Raw genomic sequence first — 26,005 nt, 5'->3', positions numbered from 1 at the left:
GCGAGAACCGGCTCAGAGGCTTCATTATCTCTTTATCTTCATCAGCATGTTCTTTTCCGAATTTCTAAGAGCCATCACCAAGTATCACAAACTTCCAAAGGTCTATGTCTTTCTTTCAAGTTTCCTTACAGTAGTTCAGACTCTGTGCAAGACGATCAATTGGCACGTCACGGACGGAACCAAGGAGGAGATGGTGGGGTGCACATTCGCCTACTGCTTGCCTGGGGGCTGAGGATTCTCCTGTACCGAGCTGTCATGGGGCTGCTCAAAACGTCTGGTCTTGGCACTGGGAGCAATCTCACGGAGCAGAAGCTGTCATTATTCAAACGGTCAATTCCCTCTCAGACCGAATTCACAGTTTATAGATGAGGAAACGGAGGCACCAAGAGGTTACGTATCAGCCACGTATAGAAGTACAACCAGAACCATTTCCCCAGGGTTCATGGGATGAGCAGGTGGGGGTACCACGGGAGGAGCCCAAGGTGGGCTTACATTCTGAGGGACACGGAGATGTTCTCAGGGAGGCCTCTGGCGCCTCACTCCAGGGTAGGAAACGTGTCTAGGAAATGCTGAGTGCACTAGGGGGACGATGCCGGGACCCAGTGAGGAGCACAACCCGTCACGGTCAAAGCAGCCGTGCTGGGTCAGGGTCTGTGGTGACGGAGCCCCTGTCCATCCTCTCAAGCTTCCCGTGAAATGTCATCAGGCTCCACCCCCCAGTACTCAGGACCGTACCCCCGAGGGCAGGGGAATCCTCAGGACCAAGGCCGGGGTCAGGAGTGTGGTTTCCTCAGGGAAAAGGCACCATAATGATGAACTACACAAAGCGCTGCCGGCTTTCACCCCTTCACTGCCACGCCTCCATTTACTTGGTCCTTACGTTGAAATGTCACTCTACACGGATGGGAAAGGAGTATCAACCACCGGGTGTGTTAAAAGGCACATTTGAAGGACGTGCTTTGGTTTTATATAAACAAAGCCTCTTTTCCTCCTTAGCATTACATTCTGAAGTATTTATGATCGACACCGTGGAACCTAAAAAAAAAATAAAAATCTAATTCCTTTAAACTGTACGGAATTAAAAGAATTCACTTTGACTTAAACCAATGGAATGAACTATTGCACGCACACACACACACGCACGCACACAATCTGTTCTTTTAGATAAGACGTCACTACAATGTTTCCGAAGATAAAGTTATCCAATTAAACATTTTCAGACTTGTCATTTTTGACAGTGCTATTTTTTTACATTAGCTATAATTATTTACTCATTCTATTTATTTTGTCACAGTTTATCTTTATCCCCAACTTTTTATCTCTTTTAGTTAACTTATTTTTTAAACTAGAAGACATCCTCGAACTGCTTTGTTACAGTAGGTGTGTAAAAGTTGCATTTTCTGAATACACACATACCTAAGACTTTAATCTTATTTAAAAGTGGTAGTTGGATTTGGTATCCAAGTTGAAATTCAAAATATTTCCCTTTTCCAATCGTAAGATTCTTTTTTTCTGTCCTGATTGCCAACACCTGTAGTGTTGATGAGAGATGCGAATCAGACTCTTTTCCCGCAGCAGTTAACCTAGTCCATCCCCTCAACTTTTCCTTTCTTGAATCTTTTATGATTTCTTTCCTTATACTTAACCCTAAAATTTTTAACATAGCAGAGTCTCCTGTGGGTATCTAGAGTATCTGTTGAATAAAGATTCAAGCTCTTTTGCAGTGTATTTTTTTTTATAATTTCCTCATTATTTTCCGGTATGAAGAAGCATTTCAAAGTAATGAATTTCCAGTAGCTTCTTACTTGAAAGGAAGCCAATGATCTGATTAAGACTCTGTTCCCACAGAGTGACCTAATGATGCGGTTGGTCGAGCTGCCTTTCCTTTGGGAAGTTCATACACCAGCCTGGACATTCTCTCCCTGAGGACCAAGGCCAGAGTTGCTTTCATCTCACCAAAGTCTGCTATTTCCTTACTCAGAATGTGTGGGGGGGCGAGGAGGAAGTCCACCTCTGGCTTGCAGAGGCTCATTCCTTTCCAAGGTCTTTGAAGATGCAAACGTGAGCTTTGTACTCATTATCATTCCTAAAAACTGCTCTGAAGCTGGCCAGACATCAAAGAGCCCCACCACCAGTCCTTCTGCCCAGAAAGAGAACACTCAGTCCACCTTCCTAGACGTTCTCCTGTCCACGTGGATAGACAGCACTGGAAACACATGCCCTTGTGTGAAGATTAAAACGTGTATGATACGCAAACTCAGCCCAGGTAGGTTATAACCTCACTGTCTCTAATGACAGACAAAAAAAAAATAATCAAGGACCAGAAAAGTCAAGTGCCTTCAAGGTCACGTAGACTTCGAGGGTTTGCAAAGGACTTAAAACCAAACAGCACAGGAACAGCACTAGGCCTAGGACGATTGCATAATCCTGCCGCTGAACAGTAATTCAGAGGGCATCTGTTAATAGCACTGCATTATTAAACAGGCCAGGCTGGTAACGGGCTCTGCCTTGCCCTGGAATTGATGGTGCCTTGGGAGAATTAATATGCTTTTGCTGCATGATATGAGCTTGATGAGTCAGGGGACACTGGCAAAACCCAAGCAAACAAGCAGGTGGCTGTGGCAAAGGGGAAGAGAAACTGCAATGTGAAGGAAAAATCTTCCCCGCTGAGTGATCACCAGCAACGGTAGAGGCAAAGCGGTCTGCTAGAGATCTGGGGTGTCAGAAGGAGTCAGAAGCCATGGAGTGACGGAAGAATGGGGTCTGGGCAGAGGCGGCATTCGGACATTCCTGTCTATTGTACTGATGGAAAATCGGTCTGAAACTCAAAAAAAAAAAAAAAAAAGTACAAGCAGAATTACTGCTGAGCGGGAAGTCAGTAACCAGGACAGGATGGACAGAATGTCAGAGGAGAAAGCTCAGCCAGACATGGAGAGCAGACACTGCAAATCTAAGGATCGTGTGTGTGTGTGTAGTGTGTGTGTCTGTGTGTGTGTGTGAGAGAGAGAGAGAGAGAGGAGAGAGAGAGAGAGGAGAGAGAGAGGGGAGAGAGAGAAGAGACTTCTGTTGATGAGCTGGAGATGGAAGGAAAGGTCTGAAATGATGCCCTGTGATTTTCCCAAGGATAATTTTCCCCCTAAGTAGACAAAAATGTGGAAACACACATAGACACACAGACATACAAAAGACAAGGCAGAAAGCAACACGACAGCAGAGAGGATGAGGGTGAGAAGTGTCGTGAACGCCATCAAGCTGAATCTAGGCGGCAGATGAACAATGGCGTGAGGAAGGGGGTGAGATCTCAAAGAGCATTGAGCTCCCACTTGAACATGGGATAAGGAAACCTCCAACACGATCCAAAGGGGGCGGGAGGGGCGAAGCAAGAGTAGCGGAGGGGGCAAATACCATCAAGTATGTTTCACACACATGTGCAAAGCCAAGTGCACAGTTGGAAATATAAAATGAAAAGGAATTAAGAGCGAATGAAATACAGCGCGTCCTAGATGGAAAGTGGGAGGAAGCATGGCTGGAGACGATGTGGGCACAGAAAAGCTAAGTTTTGGAGTTTATTTATGGGTTTTTAGCATTAAAGAAGCTGAAGCAGTCATGAACAAGGAAGAACACAGACGCGCATGATGAGGACCATTGAGATCAGCCATTATTATAATGGTAAAATGTGAGGAAGGGCTCCTAAGGTAGTAGAAATAGTACGGAAGCATTATGAATCATACTTGAAAAAAATGCAAAATAGAATGACATTATAAAAAGAGATTAGGAAACAATACTAAGCATCAGGAAACACAAGGAAATTTTCTCGATACGGTTCTGACAAGTACAAATTGACTAAATGTATCTCCCTAAAGAACAAAGTAAGTTCAGATTCAGAAACTCCACCACTTAAAAGAGAAACATTTAAAGAAACTAGAAAACATTATCAAGCGTTTTAGAGTTGAGTATTTAGTTCTTTAAAAAAATTTTTTAAAAGTTGGTTTTCTTCGCTGTAAGCTCAGAGCCGCCGTCGGCCCGAGCCATTCCGCGTGGGCCCTGAAGCCCTTGATACCAGACAACCCGGGGAACGGCGGCAGAAAACACGAAGTGTCGTTCCCAGACGCCTCCCCTCCCACCCACCTGACGCCGATTCCACTTAGGTCATTCTTCATTCCCATAAAGCCATCCGGCCTCTTGTTTTCAGGGCAGATATCAATAAATTACACAAGGTATTGAGTACTAATAAGTAGGCCTCAGGGTGAATGATTCTGCCCTACTGTCGGCTAATGGAATTTGCCTGACCCCATTACGGTAGGCTGTTCTAAGCTTCAACAGTCAGCAGATTAGACCTCACGAATTCTTCACAGTCTCCCTGCATGCTACTTGCCATCAGGCAAAAGTCCTGGTACAAAGCTCATAGTCTCCACACGAGCATAACCTACACGATTTGGGAAGAAAGTTATTGATACTTGTGTGAGAACTTTCAGAGAAAACTTCAGAATCTTGCTGTCTTTCTTCATGGAATATTTTAATCAAGAAACCAAACATTTCTGGATAAGAAATCTAAAGCGGTACTGTATTCAGAAACATGTAAAAAGGAAATAAAAGCTCTCGCATCGTAGGTAGAAACATAAACAGGTGCCAAATCAAATTCAAACTTAAAAGTATATACATCTGAAGAGTGAAATTTTGGAGCTTACGGACAGAGGAACAGAAGCCTGAATAAAGGACGTAGCTCAAACTGGCTTAAAACAAGGCCTGTCAATATAACAGAACACAGAAAGATAACATACCACTAAGAAAAAAGAAGAGATTGATGTCTTACACTAATATCGCCTCATTTATTCTGGAAGTTTGAGTCGCTGAGTAGTTGCTGTGTGTGTGTGTGTGTGTGTTTTTTAATTTTTCTAAATCTTGTTTGCACAACTCTAATTTTAGCACAAGTGAAACACAGGTGGAGATAAAGGTTCACAGAATCTGGATGTCCTGGTTCAGATGTAGGGACCGTTGGGTTCCCTGTGGCACCGACCCCATCACCCGCGCCCCTGTGAGTTTCTAAGGGAGCAATCCGTGGACACAGACACGGAAGCATCAGATTTTCAGCCCCCCCACCCCACCCCCACCCCACAGCTGCCTCAAAGCTGAACATCCAGCAGGTGGACACCTTGACGTGTGAGAGGAGGGATGTGATCATTCCTGCCATCCCGGATTCTCGTGAGGGAAGCAGGAGGACAGAACTCCAAGGCCAGATCGGGGGAGGGCCAGCCTGAGACCCTCTCTGAAAAACTGAACAGCAAGGGCAGAAGCCGTGACTCAAATAGTGGCGCTGTCATGGCGCAAGGGCAAAGGCCCGCACGCAGACTCGAGCACCGCCGGGAACAAAATCAAACGAGGCGTAAGACTTGATGTCTAAGCTTTCTAGTGACACGGAACCAGAGGCATTATTAGACTCACAAATTGGCATGCTAAATTTAAACTTTTTTGTACAACTACTGGAAGAGAATTTTAAATACAAATGAAGGAAAGAAAAGTCAGTTTTCGATACATGGTCTCAACTGGAGGGTTGTGTTCTCTATTACTGCTTTCAAGGGTGGGAAAGTTCCACTCATGTCCACGTAAGGCCCACAGAATCATTTGGTGTGGGTCAGGATGGTCCTTGTGTTCATTGTCTGCTTCTCATCGCCGTCTGCGGCCATCTACCTGATGATAACTGCCCGCAAATCACGTTATAAATATCCAAATTGATCTTGGCAAAATAAAAGCTCCCCACTCCTGGTGACAATCCAGCTCATCGTCCTGTATTTCATGGGTGAGGAAAGATATCAGAACACGAAACGGCCAGACTAGCCTTTCGCAGAGAAAACATCCATAAAATGTCATAAAATGTGTCGACTTCTCTTTTTCTGCACAATAAAGTTGTCAGGTGGGCCCGTTTGACGCTTCACTCTTCCACTGTTCATTTCCTAATCAAATTACACGAGGGTGCCCAGAACAGAGGGGAATAACCACGAACGCTAACTCACACGGGAAAGGAAAGGAACGCGACGCGCTCATGAAGACATAAAACAAAGCAAACTTCGTGCAAAGACAAGCTTCCCTTTCATGTTATTCATCAGCCACTCTGAGAGACCTGTCCGTTCTCTCTCAGGTAGGATTTGTCATATTTTATGTTCACTGACAACACTGATGGGAGTACACTGTCCTTTAGTCACTGTTTTCCTGCGATTTTCAACAGAGTCCTCAAAACGCCACGCTTGGCTCCCCTCGGGAGGCCTGTTCAATGAAGGCGCCATGTTGCTTTGCACCTGCCACGAGCTACCTCTTCTTATGGCACAGTTCTCCCTACGTACAAATGATGGTGGTAAGTACCGTTCTCACCAATGTCAAACACTGGCTCAAAGATTCCCTTCTGTGCGAGCTGCAGGCTGACTGGATCCACACGAAGCCAAGTGTTTTGATCAAGGTGAGCTGCGACTGCACGTTCCTCGGCAGATCGAGATTAATGGGCCAGGATGCTTTCAAGCTTGTATTTTAAAAGATCTTGACAGAAAAATTACATCTTTCATAACACACTCAAGAACTCTGTGTCTGTGCTACCTCTCAGAAAGAGACAGAGGCTTCCTGTGACAATGAAGTGACAGCTACTCGAGTGTGTTGAACTGGGTCAGCCAAAACCAAGCCTGCACCGGGGTCGGGGAGGACCGAGAATGGTCATTCTGCGCTGCACGGCGTTTGAAGTTTTCACAAGCATCATTGTTTTTGAGCAGTGGGGCAAGCGCGTCTCGCCCTGGGAAGATGCAGGTCAACGTGGCTGGCTTCACTGAGCTACACCCTGTTCCATAGCTGCCTTCGGCCTGCATCGACGTCTGAAGAGAAGCAAGAGACAGGGGAATTGCTTCCCAAGAAGGTGTCAGTCACGTCACAAGTCCAAGCGTTGCAACAAGCCAGGAGAAATCCAGGCTTGCAAGGTGCATTCTCAGGGCTGTTAATAATATTATACGAAGGATATAAAGAAAACTCATGAAACAATGGCCTTTGGTCACCAAAGAATTCACAGTCTAGTAGAGATTGCAGGAATGTCACTGATTTAGAATAGAAAAAAAGACATGAAGAAAATCACGTAAGGTAACAGCAGAAACAACTAATACCTGGCTTGAAATGTGTTTCCAAAGGCACTACATTAACACATAGAGCACAATCCTGACCCCCAACTTGGATAAGATGAGCCCTGGTAATCACACTTAGTAGTCACGTGACTTGTGCACAGGACGGACGGTTCCTTTTGTTAAAATAGGAAAAGAGACCTAGGGTACAGAGTGGCTCAGAAGACAGCAGGGCAGCACATAATCCCTGCACAGGTGACTATGTTGCTTACATGACAACAAATGAGGTCTTTGCCAAATGTGATTAATTCCAGAGGCGATCCCATGTAATTAAAGAGATGACCAAAGAGAGGTCTGAGGGCCGAAGTCTGAGAGGAAAGAACCTGGTATCAAGAGATGTGGACTCTGTGGGTGGAGGAAGTGGGTAACAGCCTCTAGAGGCAAGAAGCATTCTGCTCTTAAAGCCTGCAAAAGCAGCCCTCGCAGTACAGTTGGACTCCTAACTTAATAGAAATGTGATTATAAATCTATTTTGTTTGAATCCATCAAGTTGGCTGCAATGTGTCATAGCAGCAAAAGGAATCTGATGCAATAGCATTCCCAAAAGTACTAAACAGTTCGCCTGCCGTTTCATGAAAACTAAAGGAATTATTAGCTGCTTCTCCTTTCTGCTTCATGAAAAATAACTAGATATTTATAATACATACATAGAACGATTTCACACACACTTAAACTAGCGACATAAATGAGTTATGCAATGCTACTACCTAATACATTAGGATGGGGTTGGGTACACCTTATTCTTTCCAGCCGTGGTGGCACTGGGATCATGTACTCATTTCACCGAAATTTGTAGAGGGGGGAAAAAAAAAAACAATGTTTCACTCTAGGGCCAAAGGAAGTTTGGCTCACTGAACTCCCACCGAGGCCTGGAGTCCAGGACCGTGTCATGGAGTCAGGACCGTGTCATGGAGTCAGGACCGTGTCATGGAGTCCAGGACCGTGTCATGGAGTCCAGGACCGTGTCATGGAGTCAGGACCGTGTCATGGAGTCAGGACCGTGTCATGGAGTCCAGGACCGTGTCATGGAGTCAGGACCGTGTCATGGAGTCCAGGACCGTGTCATGGAGTCAGGACCGTGTCATGGAGTCCAGGACCGTGTCATGGAGTCAGGACCGTGTCATGGAGTCCAGGACCGTGTCATGGAGTCAGGACCGTGTCATGGAGTCAGGACCGTGTCATGGAGTCCAGGACCGTGTCATGGAGTCCAGGACCTTGTCCGCTCTGCTCACTGGACTGGTGCCTTCTCCTGGAACGTGTTTCCATCATATTCCATCTCCAGGTAGTTTCACATGAGGGGAAACCATGTGGAAACTCTTCATACTTCTTTAAAATGGAGACACCAGTCAAATGAATGATTTATATGCTCCCTATTAAAAAAAAAAAAGGCAAACCAGCTTTCGCTCCTACAGAGCCAACCTTCATTTCAACTGCCGTGGCAGTGAGGAGGCAAGGTCCTCGCCGGGCTGTGAACCCAGCTCTCATCCAACTCCTGCGAGTCTACTGCATGTCCAGAGAGAAAGGCTCTTTCCTTGGGTCCCATAGAGAGCTGTCTGTAACACAGTGAGGAGCTCAAGCAAAGGCTGCAGCTTTCCTGTAGATGTGAAACACTAACAAAACCCAAAACAACCCCCAAACTGAGCACAATAAACACCTCCAGCCCCGAAATGGTGGCCTCACTTTTTTCGGGGGGGGGCAGAATGTGACCCCGAGAAAACCATAGAACCCTTTTTTTTATGTTTCATTTTCTCCCTCCCCCCTAAACTTTATATGCAAACAGCCACTTTATTCAAACATTAGTTGCAATGCCTAGGGAATTTTTCTCATTTGCACCTAGAAAAGTATCACAAAGTTTGTAAAAGAAAAAAACAAAAGAAACTAAGTTGAGCTGCTCTTAGAAAGCCTTCTCCACTGTTTCTATTTCCCTCGGGGCTGAAAAGGGGCCGCATCTGGGGATCCCCCGCTCCTCGATTTTTCTGCATGCATACGTATGGGCGTTCCCATGAGCTGAATGAGGCGTCTCTGAGCGCATGGACGGTCAGAGCCCTTGGTCGCTTAGCTCGTCGGGATTTGCCCCGCGCTTTCCTTGCACCAAAGATGATGCGTGTTCAGTCAGTAGCCTTCAGGACTGCTTTGTGTCAAAGCTCTTACTGGACACATTAAGTTATCTAATCTCTTTGCTTGGAATTCTAGTGTCATACAGCCTTGATCCTATTCCAAAAAAAAAAAAAAATCTGAAGGTGATAGAAAAGAAAAAGAAATTAAATGTCTGTCAGGACCAACCTGATACAATCTCTATTGTGTTGAGAAAGGAAACTATCTTTTCAAAAACATGTCAACTCTAAGAGTACAACGTCCATTACTGCAAACATAACATGCCACTTGCTGAGGCAGTGGAGTTTCCTAGAATTCAGATATAACATATTACTGAATATAAGTGCATGAAGAAAAAGTGGATGAGGTTTGTAAGTTAACAGTTGTCCACAGCTCCTCCAATGATACCTAGGAAATACATGCATGTGTGTGTGTATGTACATATGTACGTGTGTGTGCATGCACACACGTGTGCACGCGCGTATTACCTTTGCTATGCAGTTGTTAAAACAGAACGCAAGTCCTCGCTAGCGGGTCCCCCCCCTTGACGCCCACATTTTCCTCTACGCAGCCCCACCCCCACCCCCGGTCTGGTATAACAAAATCCGCCCGCACCCCCCTTGTATTTCCCCCATCCAAGTTTCCCTGCCCCATTGCCACGTACCGCCCTGCCACGGCAACTCTAGCCACAGCTTCTCATGCTTGACCTGTGAGGATCATGGGGAGAGGACAGGGGCAGGGGGGGGGGCAGGCAACACACACTGCTGGGCGGGTGCAGGGGGAGGGGCTCCCCTGGGTTTCTGCAGCAAACACTCTTGCCACAAACATCAAGCAAGACCTGGCGCCCTACGGAGGGGCGGAGACTGTCACATGGTTTCCCCGGGTGTCGGGGTGCGGGGGGAGGGGGGGCACCGGGTGACCTGGCTGTGTGCATGTGGTGATCCCAAGTCACTGGGGCTGAAGGCCACACGAGGAACGTGCCACTTGACGTTGTTTTTGTCACACCTCCCAAGGGACAGAGCTCTGCGCTTTGCAAGCAGCCCTGCTTTCTTTCGGGAGCTCACGAATGAATGAATGACTGCGTATTCAGTCTCGAGAGTATCACCATTTCAGTAAGACCTAAGACAATATGGACAGGGGGTGAAAAAAACCAAACAACCACCCATATTGTACCTGCTGACGTTTTTCAAATTCCAGCTTGATCCGGGATTTGATGCAATTACACGTGTCCTGATATGTCTGCTGCAGAGCAAGTTCCATGAGCTGCTTGTGGTACGCGCCTGCCAGGTTCCCACAGATGAAAATGATCACATTGGCCAGGATCTAAAGAGACAGAAAGAGCCACTCAGCACGGTGAATGTAGGTGAGGATAAAAGCAAAATGCCTGTGAGCATAAGCATTCAACATAATGGCAGGAAGTTAATTACACTTCTGTTTCCCAGCTGACATTCTTAATTACATGATGGGGTAACATCAATTTTCATTTGGCACTTGATTCCTTTTCCTGGGCGATCCAGGTCCTTGGGTAGGGAACTGTGGTTCCCTCCAAGTTTGTGCAGAATCTTCTTTGCATCGGCTACTGCAGTGTGGACAGAATAACTGAGTGCCCACCTCCTACCCAGCCTTAGGAGGACGGCATATTGCTCGGCCGTGCATGGGGAAGAGACTATCCTACCATTTCCAGTGGTTCCCGCACGACATACACGGAGCCTCTCTGCCCTGGCCAGTCTGCCCTCTACCACATGACAGGGGTTGCCACAGCAATGGGACTGCTGCTAACACGTTCTGCTGCTTTCACACCCAAATGGTATCCCACGAGCCCCTTGTGTATCGGGGAGTAAGGTAGCCTTTCAGTTTCCTTTCAAGACAAATAACGATTCTCCTGAAGACAACATCACATCCCTGTTCACAGTAATTTGCAAGGCAAACAGAAGGGACAAGGAAAATCCGAAATCACTACCCTGGGAAGAACACTGCCGCCCACAGGGCCCTGTCTATCTACTTCGTGCCCTGCATCCTCAAAGCCGGTGCCGAACTTCATTCTGTCAAGACCCATCTCGTTCTAAAACGCCAGCGTTCATTTCAACTGTGGTTTTGTGTTTTGTTTTTTTTCCTATTTTCAACTTAATATTGAATCAAAAACATTTTAAGATTTCAGAGAAGACGTGGAAATGGGATTCTGAGTGTTCAGCTAATGGTCAAGTCACCGCTCAACTACGATGACACAGTGAGCCACTACTTGCTGGGCTAATGGCTGGTGTGTTGACATTGTGTTACACACACACACACACACACACACACACACACATACGTATCCACCTCACATGTAAAGCTTCACCTCCATGTTTAAGCATTTCTCTAAACACAGGTGCTGTAATATACCGAGTCAAAAGGCATGCGTATTTCAAGGGTGATCCTCCTCATGGGATGTGCTCTCGGCTGATCTGAGTTGAGGAAGACCTTCGTTCGGCAGCAGGGGCAGGCGCAGAGCTGATCCCGGGGGAAGGCTAGCAAGCCCACGTAGCCCGTGCCTCACCTGACACCCCAAGCGGCTGTAACGGAAGCGTGGAGGGAATTCTCTCTATCTACACAGTGTCCCGGGGGCACCGCTTCACACGCTCTGCACAGAGGAAGAGGAAGATGCAGATTCTGGTTCTTTCCAAGCTCTTGGAAACACATTTTGAGGATGGAGGGAAAGGCAGTGAGTTTCTTTCTAGGTCACTCTGGACACCCGGGAGACGTCAGCAAGCGCTGGGGCTGACGGGAACGAGCCTGCAGCCCTGCCCTTTGTACTTCATCTCTCCAAGGATATTTGGACGGAGAAGCTCCACAGTCCTGCATTCTCACAGTTTTTCTCCAAAAGTGTTTTTCTTCCCTGTAGCAATTTTTTGTCACCTCTTCACTAGTGTAGGCGACTACAACTTTTTTTTTTCTTCTTTTAGGCTGCACGAATGTTTGAACTTAGGGCCGGGTCTCTTCATTTGGTGCTCTACTACCTGAGCCAGGCCTCCATCCCCGATTCCCTACCACCACCCACTGCTGATTGTTTTTTAGGATAAGGTCAAGCCTGAGGCAAGATGTGCCTACTCGAGACTTCCTATCACTGTTGGGATCCCAGATTCAGGCCGCCATATGTATTCAGGTCCCCTCCCAGGCAATGGAATCTTACAGGCTTTTCTGCCAGGCTGGCCAGGAACTGTCATCCACCAATCTCAGCTCTCCACCTAGTTTGACATGACAAGCACACACCATTGTCAGCCAGCAATGGGTGGAGAAGGGAGCTCGTGAACTTTTCTCTTCTAGCTGGCCATCAGGTATGTTCCTTTACTTCTCAGCCTCTCAGGTAGCTAGGATTATAGCCGGTGGTGCCTGATTGGGGGATTAAGGTATTAACATTTGGTACTGTTCTATGTCTTTGTATTCTTTGTGTGTGTCATATGCATGCGGTTAGTATGCACTAATACATGTGGAATTTATAGGTGACCTACATATTAGCAGGCACGTATGCATCCCTATGTGATTGGTATGTGAGCTGCATGTATGGTGTGTATGTCTGAGAGCTACATGTGATTTGTGCACATGACACACGTGCTCTGTGTAGGTTTCACATGGGCTTACAATCCGTGTGTGTGTGTGTGTGTGTGTGTGTGTAATAGATCAGGGATGACAACCTTTAGAATTACCTCCCCGCAGTTCTCAACTGCAGGGGGCTCTCTATCCTCTCATTACCGTGGGTGAACACATCAACTCTGCGAGTGCCTTTTCTGCAGTGATGGGAAAAATAAGTGACGTTCCCAATCTCCCAGTTGAGGAGGTCCACCTCAAACAGGATTAGGGAGGGTGCCTGGTCTCGGGGCGCTCCCGTCGCGGGGCGCTCCGTTCATTTCATCTTGCTGCTCTTTGCCAAAGGACGATCTGGTCTGTGGGAAATTCCTCAAACCTTGCCGTTTGCTGGACTTGCTTTAAAGAACCCAAGGCACCAAAGAATTCAGGGAAGGAGCAGAGCTGAGGCAAACCACACTGTCTAGAATTAGAAAATACTAACTCCTTCTTCATCAGCTACAGCGAAAATAATAACTGAAATAACACTGTGATTATGAAAGTTTTTTTCCCCCTTTTCTTCCATAAGCAGGGCCTTCAAAGCAAAAATGTCAATATCCAAATTCAGAGTGCAATCTTAGCAGCAGAAGTGGATGGAACCTCGCCCTCTACCCAGACCAGGGTCCTAGCAGGGAGCCTTTCTAACCGGAATGGCAAGAGCTGACCTTCCCATGTGTTCTTCCTAGGATCCCGGTTCCTACGTATGTCTGCTGGGTTCCCTGGCTGGGATTGGGGTCAGAACCCACTTAACCAGCGGGGCATCCCACTTCTCCGGTGTATCAGGGTGGGGGGCAGACACCCACCACTGGCAGGCAATCCTGAACACTACTAGCCTTGTCCTGAAACTGAAAGAAAAAACTTCCGGAGGTCATTCATTCTGGACGATACCTAGCTCTGAGCAGCATGGAATTTCAACTCTCCCTACATTCAGATGATTAAAAAGAACACATTTATCAATTCTCATTTGCATAGTCAAAGAAAAATGTTCAAGAAATAAACAACCAAGAGCTTTCATGCCAAGTCATAAATGGGACTTATTTTCTGATGGAAACAAATACTCTTTTTTTTTTTCTTGATACCACCACTCATCTTGCAGTACTGTGCTGTAAGGTTAACAGAACTGGCCTTGGCATTTTAATAACAGCCTGCATCTACCAATGGGACTGATGTCCTAAAACATCTATTTTTCCTTTCACATCAGTGCATGCATACACCTTTATGTAAAAACATGTCGTGTGGAGGCAGTGATTAGGCTAAGATTTTAGGATAATCAAAACATTCTATTTTCCAGAAGATTGTTCAGAATATGACAAAAGATCTTATTTTCATAACCTTGAATTTGTTTCATAACATCATCCTGTCTTGATGTCTTCTTTTCTCTTGTTCATTTAGTTACTCTCACCCACAAAGCAGAGGTGGGAACTTGCCCTCCCGGGAGATAGCGGGGAAGAAAACAAATTGCTTAAGGTAATAACAGCACCAGTCAAATTGTACCCTGACGATTAAAACTGGGGCTTGGAACCGTGCGCGGCGCGTGGTTTGCAATCTGTGCTGATTGGACTGGGTTCACACATGGCCATAGATGTGTGGTTGTGTCCAGCTCAGCCCCGCCCCCCCCGCACCACCCCCCTGCTTGTCACTGACACGGGAGGTTCGGTCACAAATCACTTGGATCACTTCTCAGAGATCCTCGGCAGAAGGACGGTAAAATCCCTCTGCCGGTGGGGAGGCCGGTCCCCACCGGCCATCAGTGGTCTGCATCTTCCCTACTGGCTGCCATTGTTTTTCCCAAATAGATCTCTACCCTTTAATAATAGCAAACATCCCGAGGGTAGATAGGTTTTTATTATTTAATCCTGTGGTCGAGGAAACAATAGTCCGAGATCAATCAATGTGCTTGAGGGCTGGGCCTGGCCGGGTTGGTTGTCAGGGTTCGTTCTACAGCGTCCACCCTGCCCCAGACCTGCTTCTTCTAAAGCAAAGACCCTCTTCCAGTGTGTGGGCAGAGCATCTTCGTGGAACTCCTGGAGTTGCTTTGTAAGGCGCTCACAGGTTTTTCTTTTACAAGGCATTTTTATCTTCTGCTATAAAGAGCTTCCATCACGAGGGATTATTTTAAGTGGCCGCGTTTTGGAGACCACACACGCCGAGGCCCTTAACTGTTTTAGCCGCCTATCTGGGCGCGCTCAGGGGGAAAGTATCGAGAATTCCAAGCTGCACCCCCGGATCATGGGGGCCCAAAGGGTGACAGCGAGAAGAGGTTATGCCGGGGAGGAAGGCGATATTTGTGGTGCTGCCTCATTATTTTCAAGCATTTGAGAAATCGACTACTCTGAGGTACTATGCATTCTAAAGAGGTCGACATTCTAACTCTTCACTTGATGTGAGGGCCGGCAAAATAAAGGAGCCACAGAAAATAGCAAGAAATGTGTGCAGCCTGAGGGTAAAGTGAGGTTTCTGGTGATGAGTAAAGTATCCTAACTTAATAAATATCCTTTTTTTTTTGTTCTCTACGAACTAACGGTGCAGTGTCAGAGGAGACAGGATATGAGGACATTTCAAACAAGTCATCACCTTAAAACAAAAACGGCTATAAATACACCAAGCCATTGGTTATATATCACAGGGGGGGAAGAAAGGACGGTAGCACCCAATTAAGAGAGCTGCAAATGAGCACCCAGCAAGTTTACGGCATCTATGAAGCATCAGGTGAGACTGCACAGGAAACAAGGCTCTTCTTTGGAGGAAAAGGAATCAGGTGGAATTTCTTAAAATATTACCCAAACATGCCTACAGGAAATCCCAATGCAATTTCTTAACACTTTGTGTGGCCCGCTAAGAATCACATTAGGCATGTGCAAGGACCCACTGAAATCTCTACTCTCCCTGCCCTTGAATGGAGGTTAGAAACATGGTGCTCGGAGCATAGCATCATTGATTTGATGCCACACGCAAGCCTTCCCCTGATTTAGATACCTTCAAGTGAGGAGGGCTGGTGGTGTCAGAACAAAAGGGATGCAGGACGCAGAACGACCTCAGTGATGGGTGCTATCGGGCCTCAGGGTTGAAAGATCAGAACCGACAATCAGGAGTCAAGTGCAATTACAAAAGAGAGTACTTTGGGCCACGAGTGTTTTCATTTATAAGCCACATCTCCTGTGGAGTCTCTTTGAATGGTACCAACCACGGTGCTTTTGTATCCACACTTAAGATGAAGACTCATGAACTTCAGAGACGGAGTGCAAGTCTAGTGCAACAACTAGAAAACAACTGCTCTGGGCACTGACCCTGTAGCCAGTGCCTCACGCCTGTAATCCTACCGACTCGCGAGGCTGAAACCCAGAGGACAGCGGTGTGAGAAACCCACAAGACTCCCTCTCCAAAACAGCCAGCAAAGAGCTGCCTTGGAAGTATGGCGGAAGGGGTAGGGTGCCAGCCAAGCAAGCGAGCCAAGAGAGCCGAAGACCTTGAGTTCAAACCCTAGTACTGGGGTGGGGAGCTCCATGTGGGAACCAACAGTGCTCAGAAGGTCCTCCTGGCCTTCTTAGAAAGGTCCGGCCACAAATTAAGTCACTGGGAAAACAGCTTCCTCCAAGAGGGGAGTGCTGATTTAACCACCCGGAAACCCAGACTGGTACTTTCCGGCTCAGTGATTGTGAACTTGAACTGCTGGGGGGACACGTTTCCTTGATTAATAGTCTACCATAGGAGAAAGGAGAAAAACACAAAGTTTCCAATATCCAGAGCTCAGTGGGAAGAAAACTATCCAAGACTCACTCCCTCACTCTGGTCCTTCTACTTCCCGCAGAAGCAGCTACTGCGGTTCTGGTTACTCTCCGTCCATTCTTTTCTCCCTTTGGCTCCAAGGAAACACAACTAACTCTGTTAGCTTCAAGTTTAGCACCTCTTCACCCCCAGGAAGAAGGGAGAACAAACAAGCGGCTGGCATGCGGAAGTTACAATGGTAAACGCCAAAGAGGAACAGGTAATCAAGTTGTCTGGTGAAATATCTTTTCCTTAGAGAACTTAGAGAACAAATACTTCACCTCCACTGCTTGTTTGGAGAAACCAATGGGGCCAGGGCGTTCCTGGCTCTCCCAAAGGGCTTTCGAAATGCTGGTCTTGGGGTCTTCCCAATCCCCTCTCCCTACACAGAGATGACAGATGCCCAACAGCAAAACATGCGATGTGTTGACTTTCAATGCTTTGAAAAAATTATGAACATGCAATTATATGCTAATGGTATGCTGTACAATCTAAATTTTACTAGTCTTAAATCAGCCCTCTTAAGGAACAATGTACAGTTGTCTAGTTATAGTGATTTGGGCAGAATTCAATGTTTATTCTTTTTTAAAAAAAGGAAAAAAGATTAACACACTTTAATTCAGACATTTCATGAGTTTAGATAATATATCGAGTCTGAATCAGTGATACCACAACTCAGAGCTTAGTAGATGAGAATACAAGCATGATTACATTTCAACAAGAGTGCGGAGGGAACATTGAAACCATATTGCCTTGCTTGGTCTTTGCACTGTGAATGTTCATCCCAGTTGTCTTTCTGTGTATACTAATATTATCTTCTTATGGGGCAGACACACTAGTTAGATTACATTAGGGTCCACCTCATAATTTTATTTCTCTTGAATCCTCTCTTCATAGCTCCCTATCTATAAATACAGTCACATTCTGTAGAGGTTCCACTTCAACCTGTGAATTTAGTTGGGTACAGTTTAATCAATACCAACATCCTAACAAGAATTAAAGACCATTCACATAATCAGAGACTTCACTTAAAGGTTAAACCTGGGACTCCTTGGAGATTGGAGACTGGTAGCATTTTTGCACAAATGTCACATACCACTGATCAGAATTTAATATGGATCGAGGTGAGACCTTCACTAAGTAAAATTCACTCAGCATACATGTGCTGAGAATTTATTTATAATTAATTAAATCTGCATTCTCTTCCCAGGAAATCAATATCACTGGGATGAATGCAATAAAGAAAAGCAATGAAAAGTCAGTAAGGCGAGCGGGCAGTGGTGACTGAGCTGAGAGGCAAAGCCTCGCTGCAGTTCCAGTTCCAGTTCAGGTGCTCTGATGGCTGCCTTGAACAGTCTGCTTCTCGGAATCCTCGTTTATTATCTGTCTCTATGAGAACACACAGAAGTTCGTGGTAAGAGAACTCTAGTGGTAAACTGAGCATACTTCCTCGGACATTATTTTAATATTACTTGAAAAAGTAAAACCACTCACCTAGAAGTTTCCTAGTCTGCAGTGTGCTTTGTATCTCACTAGCTTTTCATAGTGCTAAGTTTTAGGCCAAAGCAATCTAGAAGATGTGTGTGTGTGTGTATGTGTGTGTGTGTGTGTGTGTGTGTGTGTGTGTGTGTTAGTCTTGGGGCTGGAACTCAGGACCTGGGTGTTGTCCCTTACCTCTTTTGTTCAAGGCTGGCACTCTACCACTTAAACCATGGCCACACTTCCAGGTGTTTTGCCCATTTATTGGAAATAAATATTTCATAGACTTTCCCGTCAAGGTTGGCTTCAAATTGCAATTCTCAGCCTCCCGAGTGCCTAGAATTATAGGTATGAACCACTGTTGTCTGGCTTTTTTTTTTTTTTAAATTTTCTTGTAAAGGATGTGCAGAGAAGTTACATAACACAGGAAGTGAGTACATTTCCTTTTTCACAGTGTGGCCCCCTTCCTTATTCTCTCTTTTTTTCCCTCCTGACTTTCCTCCCAAGTTGTGTAGCTCATTTCCAACACAGTGTCTAGTGAGTATCACTGCTGACTTGGTTCACCCTTTGTCCCACAGAAATGGTGGCTGCTACTCTTCCCTCTAGCCCTCTTCCCCTCCCCAAATAAGATAAACCTACGTACAAGATAAAAGGTACGTAAATCAAAAACAGTGATAGAAGGGAATAAACCAAAGAAAAGAAGGAAAGAAGAAGAAAAGAAAAAATGTCTGCAAACAGTATAAAAAAACAAAACACCTTCTTGCTTCAATTTCTCGGAGTTCATTTTGATGAACATTATTCTATATGATCATGTGCACATAGCTATTGAGCCCTTGTGGTCCTCTCCTTAGAATATCCTCTTTGTTCTCACTGTGTGGATGCTTAGATTGCTGTTTAATTAATACTGTCCAGTTATTTCTCTTCTAATATTCATTGTGTTTACTTGTAGGCTTATAGGTACATTCTAATTATTACAAATGAGGGAAACCATATAGCCTGTGTTTTCTTACGTAGTAAGGTCAAAAGAAATTAAGCATTATGCCCTAAAAACTTGTTAGCACTTGTTGCAAAAATCCAATATCCACTGCCATATATTGAAATAATACATAATATTTTTTATTTTGTTTTTAAATAACTATAGTGACTCAATGTGCCTGGTAAGCATTGCATAACTTCATGAAGCTGGAGGTTTCCACACAAAAGTACCACCTACATTTCTGGTTCTATCTTGATTTTCACATTGCACTGGTTTGTGCTCACAGCAACAATCAAAATCCATCTTTGCAAAGATATTAAATCAACAAAGCAATGCGGTATGATGTAATGGCCAAACCAGGAGCTAACTCAAACTTCTAATTTGACAAATTACCAGTGTCTGGCAGATGCCAAGGGTTGCTGTAAAATATAAAATACCCTGCAGAGTCCTGGAGCATCTTGTATGCTATTCAGAAATGATACCAATTTCAGCAAGGTAAATATATCAATTGAAACAAGAGGGAAAACATATTAAATAAACAAACTAGAACAAACAATTAAAATATAGTAGACTTGGTATCTCCGTTGCCCTTGGTACACTTTGAAATGATGCTAAGTTAGCAGGTGTGTCCTCCCTACCCCTACCTGCCTTCTTCCATGACAAGAAACAACAGTCCACGAAGTAGTTATGGCTCAAGTGGGAGAGCTCTAGCATTTACATGGTAGACTGGTCGTTTTTAAGTAGAGCACTAGCCTTGAGCAAAAATATATCTCAGAGACAATGCCCAGGCCTTGAGTTCAACCCCAGGCCTGGCACACCCCCAAGAAAGGGGGAAAAAATGGTCCAACATATCCCATGACTCATCTTCAGTTGAGCACTCAGCCCGGAGGACAGCATGTACAGAAGAGGCGCAGTCCAGCCAAGTGTCGCTTTGAAAGGCTTTATGCGGGGATAAGGACAAGCAATGAGTTCAGAAGAGCCCGGCGCTCACAGGAGATTCGGGAAGGAGGCGCGGCTGGCGTGTGGAGAGAGATGCTGCTGGAGGTGAACTGGATGCCCAAGAGGACCTGAGCAGGAGAAGATCGTTGCCAACTTGTGGCTTGGCAGAGGCCACTAAGGGCTCCGTCCTTGCCTGTGCCCTCTTCCTGCCTTGCCACCTCCTACTCGGCCTTCCTGGTGCCCAACCCGAGCCAAAGCCAGAGGCCCAGACGGCCTCCGGGACGGAGAGTACAAGAGTGGACTCTGTAACCATGGCTGACTAAAATGGGAGTCTACACTAGGGAGGGCCAAAAGATGCCCAGTGAGTGAAGATAAAGGCTCGGCAACTCGGTCTTCGTGTTGCGTCTGTCTCCTCTGCCTTAAGTTTTAGGTTGGATTTCTGCTCAGTTTTGCAGGTAGACATGGTAATCATTTAAGGTTTCTCTAAAATCAGAGAATACAGTCGCATTAGCCCTAAATTCACCTGGCCTGACTCACTCCCCTTCACGACTCAAGGGAGTCAGATCATAGTAACTACTTTCCAAGATTCCAGGACACCACCGCACGGGGAGACGGTTCGTCCGAGAGGAGGCTGTCCTTTTCATTCTGGAAATGGAATTTCCTCCTCAGGCTAGAGTGTCTGTCTTCTCCAGGAATCCTCAGAACCAGACCTGTGGCAATGACCCAACAGGTCACATTCTCACCAGGGCTTCTAAGCTTGCCCCTTGCCTTGCCTTCCCAACTTGTGTTTCTCTTCCTGGATACAAGGGATACGTTTACCGGAACTAGGGAAGGGGAACATCAAAATGGTGAGACAAAGGGTAAAAGGTTAAACAATGCAACAGCGATACTTACGAGACAAGGTGCTGTAAACTAACTGTACAACTGGGGGGGAGGGGGGAAGGAAGGTGGAGACAAATGAGGGAGGAGGTAACAAGTTTGACAAGAAATGTGCTCACTGATTTAAGTATGTAGCTGTAACCCCTCTGTACATCACCTTGGCAGTAAAAATAAAATATTGTTTTTTAATGGAAGCTCATGTGGACAGCCTCGAAGACAGGGCTGAGCACACTTGGTGTTTGCTTTCCTGACATAATTGGGCAAATTCTTTTCTGCTTTTCATGGCTATGTCTTCCAATTTATTTCAGGTTTGCACTGGGTCTTCCTTTGGTCTAGGAATCAAGAAGTTTGACCGTGTGTCTGGACAGCACACAAGGATCATCCAGTCTGACTTCACTACCTTTAGCCGTGGCACCGACTGAGGTATGACCCATAGGCCAAGCGCTGGGCTCATCAGGTCTCTAGGAACTTGAATCTGACACTTCTTCAATAAGCCTAGAAGCTGAAGGCACCAAGATGGAGGCTAGGGACCAGGTGTGGAAGCCTCCAGTTTGGAACGACCTTTGCAGCTGTAGAACAGAGAACCAAAAAGCTTGCTTCCGGAGAGGGAAAGACCCAACGTACGTGCAGAGGGGCAGGAATGAGACATGTAGATGGGGGGGGGTAACAAAATTGGGTTTGAGGTATTTCCATATAATCTCCTTCCCCAAATTTACTACACATTAGGTCTTCTGTTCTTTGTCTGGCGCCTTAGACCACTCGGCCATCCTGACACTTGGAGGTCTTCTGTTCTTTGTGATTCACTCTACCAATTGAAGCTCCTCTTATTTGGTTTAGAACTTGCTTTAATGACTGTGGAAAATGTTAAGTAAAATGAAGGTATATTAACGATTATTCAGATTGGTCACACTTAAAAATATACTCATCTTCCTGAGCTTCTAATCCTCCTTACCTTGATCTTCTAACACTTTCTGGCTCAGCTGCTTGAGTTTCTACTCTCTTGATGTTACATAAGGTAGACCTCCTCTACTCGGAAACACTGTCAGCTTGGTACTAGAGAACATGACTAGTGCTTCTTGAAGGGCGATTCGAAGTCTTTCAATCTCTTGAATGATAGCTCCTGTCATTCTGGAGCCCCTTTGATTACATCTGAGGTTATGCTAAGAGATGAAACGACTTTGGAATGGGAAATAGGGCTGGTTATCTGAAAACCTGCAGGTAGAAGTTTGAGGCTTTGAGCCATACACAAAAAAGAGCTGTAGCCTGAGTTCAAACACAGAGACAATGATTCAGTCCACCGCACAAAATGGTCGAACAGCCACACACAAGCTCTGGACACTGAAGCTCAGTGGAGCTTCCCACAACAGGAAGGAGCTGCGAGTTTGTGAAGGGTTCATCTGAAGGGCAGCTGTCTGGACGTGGTGAAAACAAGGATGGCTTTTGAAGAATGGGGAGACGTGTCGGGGTCTGAACCCCTAACTTGTAAGGCTGTCCCCAGTTCCAGATCGTCAGTAACGATATGGAACTGCATCAGTCTGCGAAGGGATGTGTCCCTCTAGATTCGACTTGGGTGGTAGTAGCTTAGTGGCCGGGTGGTAGGCTCTGAATCATATCGCCACACAGCTAGTTGCAGCTTTGTCCCGCCCTGGCTTGTGCCCTCAATCCAGTCCACTATGAGAATCTCTGCTTCTAGGAAACCAGTTCAAAGACACCCACGCATCTGTCAAATGGAGAATCCACGGCCGCGTTATTGGACGGGTGTCTGTCAGTTCACTGTGGTGTTTAAGGACTGACCAGCCCTGAAAAACTCTCGTATGGTTTCCTACTTACATTGCACTCTAGTCTCAATACCTAATCAAGTGACTAATTTAAGTTTTCTCTGTTTAGAGCGGAGACCCTGTATCCAACTGTGAGGTATCAAGACACACTTCTCAAAAACAACAACAACAACAAAATAAACCACTATTACGCTTTTGAGAAGAGCTCTGTGTACACTCGTCACTTCTTTTTAAGAATTATAATGTCGCCGTCTCTAAGTAGTCGTACAAAGGGGTTGCCACTCAACGCATGGCTTCATGAGTTCAGTGTATCTTGTTGGGTATCACCCCTCTCTCTGTTCTCCCCTATCCCTCCCAAGTGATCGCGAAAGAATCGCTTTTCCGGAACAAGCTGTCTTATTCCCCTTCCTGACCGCAGGACTGCTTAGGCGTCAGCAGCCCAGGACTGCACAAGACAAAGCTCCCGCTCCACTCGCGGTGACTAAATGCACGTCTAGAGCCGAGGCACTGTCCTGGGGAGCCCCGGCTCACTCACCCCCCCAAACCACTGTCTTCTAGGAAATAGGGGTACACACACGGAGAACGCTTCTCTCAGGGAGCGGGATAATGTTGCTCGTAGAGTAGAATTCACTCTCATTTCTTCAGTTTATCAAGAAAACAAAGAGAAAAGTAACTCATTTGGGACTGTTATGATCAAACGAAACTACCTAGTGTTCCCAACTCTCAATGAATTTCTGGGATGAATTAACACACTTCCCAAGGATGCGACAGGTTTATAAGCCAGTTATAGAATATTCTTCCGTGAGTACTAAAAGTTTGAAAAATAAAATGCAAAGCTACAAAATACTCACTTGGAAGAAATGGACCTAATAGTAATAACGAGAATAAAATGATGGTGAGGCCCCCCCCACCCCCATGGCTCTTGCCAGAGATCGTAGCTATTTGGAAGGGTGAGGAGAATTGAAGCAAGCTGGAGGTTATGTACAAGACTCCATCTCAACTCACAGTTGGGCATAGCGGTCCATACCTCTCATCTACACGGGCGACTGAGATGGAGATGAAGGAGGTCCCGGGACAGCTTTAGGCAATAAGGTCTACATGATTCTTTTACTTTTGTGTCACAACTAAAACACGTCAAGTGGTGGGGATAGTATATACGGTCTCATATTTTTGTGTATGCCAGTCCTGGGGCTTGGATTCCAGGCATGATGATCATTTCTTAGCTTTTCCACTCAAGGATGGCGCTACTTGAGCCAGAGTGCCAGTTCTGTACCCTTTTGCTGGTTAATCGGAGATAAGAAATCTCACAGAGCTTTCTTCCTGGACTAGCCTCCAACTTCGATTCGCAGATCTCAGTCTCCGGAGTAGCTAGGATGACAAGCGAGAGCCACCAGCACCCAAAAGTATAATTCACTTTTTAGCTCTTTCATAAGCAAACTCCATGCTTTCGTTGAGTTATTTGGAATATGAAATCCAATAAAGAAAAAAAAAGATATGTTTTAGAAAGTTTAAAAATGAGAGAGTGAACTTTTTTATTTTTTCCCCTTCGCAGAAGCACAGAAAGGCACTGCAGAGCCGCCATTGGCGGTGGCCCCGAGACTTGTTTCTCTAAGAGGAAAATTGAAATTCTGGGCTCGCTGCAAGGAATCATTTTCACACCTCAAGGATCACTATAGCAATCACCACGGTGGAAGCTGCTGATGAGAAAAAGTCGTGGCAGGCATACGAATCTCCTGGGAGTAGCTCCGGCGTGGAGGGACCGTCGCGTCATTCAAGTATGCACGAGAAATTCATTTCCAGCAAGTCTGACAACCAAATCTCACAACTTGCAAAAAAAAAAAAAAAAATTACTTCTTTGCAGTCCACACTCAGTGCCTCCAAAACCAACTGTGTGGACGGGGACGATCGCCCTGATTGTCGATGGTTCTCAGACAGCAGGGCTCCCATGCGGCCGCTGCCCGCTCATTCTCGACCGGTCCCTGAGGTTGCAGACTGTTTCAATCATCCACACCAGCAGGTGAACGGTTCCTAGTTCATCAGGAACTGCTTGTTACACATGCATTCACCCGTTCATCTCTCACTTCCTCTACATGGCCAAATGTCTATGTGTCTACAGACATTGTTTGTACTTCTCTGACCCCCAGCTCTCCTAAAATACTATGAGGCAACATCAAGACATCACCAGAACCGTTCTTGTCAAGGGTATCGGCATCTTCTCGTTTGCCAGCCCGGTGAGCCTCTCTAGGCTTCCTGGCCTAACTCCTGAGCGATATTCTCAGAAACAGCTGGTTTCCTCTTCCTGATGATCCTGACTTTCTCCCTTCCCTTGATCCAGACTTCCTTGAGTATGCCCATTTTTTTTTCCTTGATTGCATCAGTTCTGTCTCAAATGTTGGCCAGGGCTTGGTCTAGGGCGCCTTCTCTTTAAATTTCCCGAATTTTCCCTATCTGCACTCCTTGTTTTGTCTATGCCACTTCTAGAGCACCAATGGCCAAGCCGTAACCGGAGACTAGACATTTAATTGGGGTCAAAGACCTCTCAGAAGATGTGGACTTTCCACCTTGATTTCTCAGTGATATACCCCACACTGAACCTTTCTTATCACCCACCCCTGTCTACAGCTTTAAATCCTTTCCACAGCACCAATCCTCCTTTGTGATCCTCCAACTAAACCATGTTTACAGACACAAGGCCCGGACACTGCCCTCTGCCTCGCTTTTGCCCAGTTATTCGTCCTGTTATCCAGTGACTGATCCATGTCCTCCTGGCTTCCTGTACCATCAAAAAACAGCCTTGTCTACAGAGAAGGCATCTTATCTGTGAGTTCTAGCACCTGGCCTCCCTGGGTGGTACACCCCTCTGGTAGAGATTGTGGTGTAGGCCTTTGGAGTTGGTGCCTTAAACCTTATGTTCCCAAAGTTCATGTCATCCCAAGGAGGAAACACTGGTTCTCGAGAGGAGGTAAATACATAAACATCACACACAAGACATGCCATGTGCCTGTGCCATTAAAGTTTCAGGAGAAGGTTCCAAGGAGATAAATCGCAAAAGGCACCTTAGGAGGGTGATAGTAGGAAAGGGTCAGGAAACAGGGCCTTGAATATTTTAATCACACTCACAACTTGTGTAGGTGTGAGGTAGCAGCTGTAAAGTCACAGAAGGTCAGAGGGCTTTCCATAGATCCAATCTTGTCTACCTGAAAGAGCGATTCCACACGATCAAGGAATCATCCTTTTCTACCTTTTGGAAAAGAGAAACTCGGCATTCCAAGTCTCCAGAAGCCTCTCACCATTCCACTTCAGACCTCTTCCCATCAGGGGGCCTCTTCCAACACAGGCGTGAA

The 26,005-nt window shown here is 45.9% G+C and overlaps 1 protein-coding gene across 1 annotated transcript in view; it reads right to left on the bottom strand.

Moving 5' to 3' along the window:
• Adcy2 (adenylate cyclase 2) overlaps positions 1-26,005 on the bottom strand; it is a 297,559-nt gene that overhangs the window by 109,498 nt on the left and 162,056 nt on the right. The window contains exon 4 of the mRNA XM_048368415.1: positions 10,419-10,568. Coding sequence (XP_048224372.1) covers positions 10,419-10,568 — 150 coding nt within the window. The remainder of the gene's footprint in view (positions 1-10,418; positions 10,569-26,005) is intronic.

The sequence above is a fragment of the Perognathus longimembris genome, chromosome 19 (assembly GCF_023159225.1).
Source record: "Perognathus longimembris pacificus isolate PPM17 chromosome 19, ASM2315922v1, whole genome shotgun sequence".
NCBI classification, from domain to species: domain Eukaryota; kingdom Metazoa; phylum Chordata; class Mammalia; order Rodentia; family Heteromyidae; genus Perognathus; species Perognathus longimembris.
Note: the sequence above shows the minus strand (reverse complement) of the source record. Positions and strands in the feature narration are given on the sequence as shown.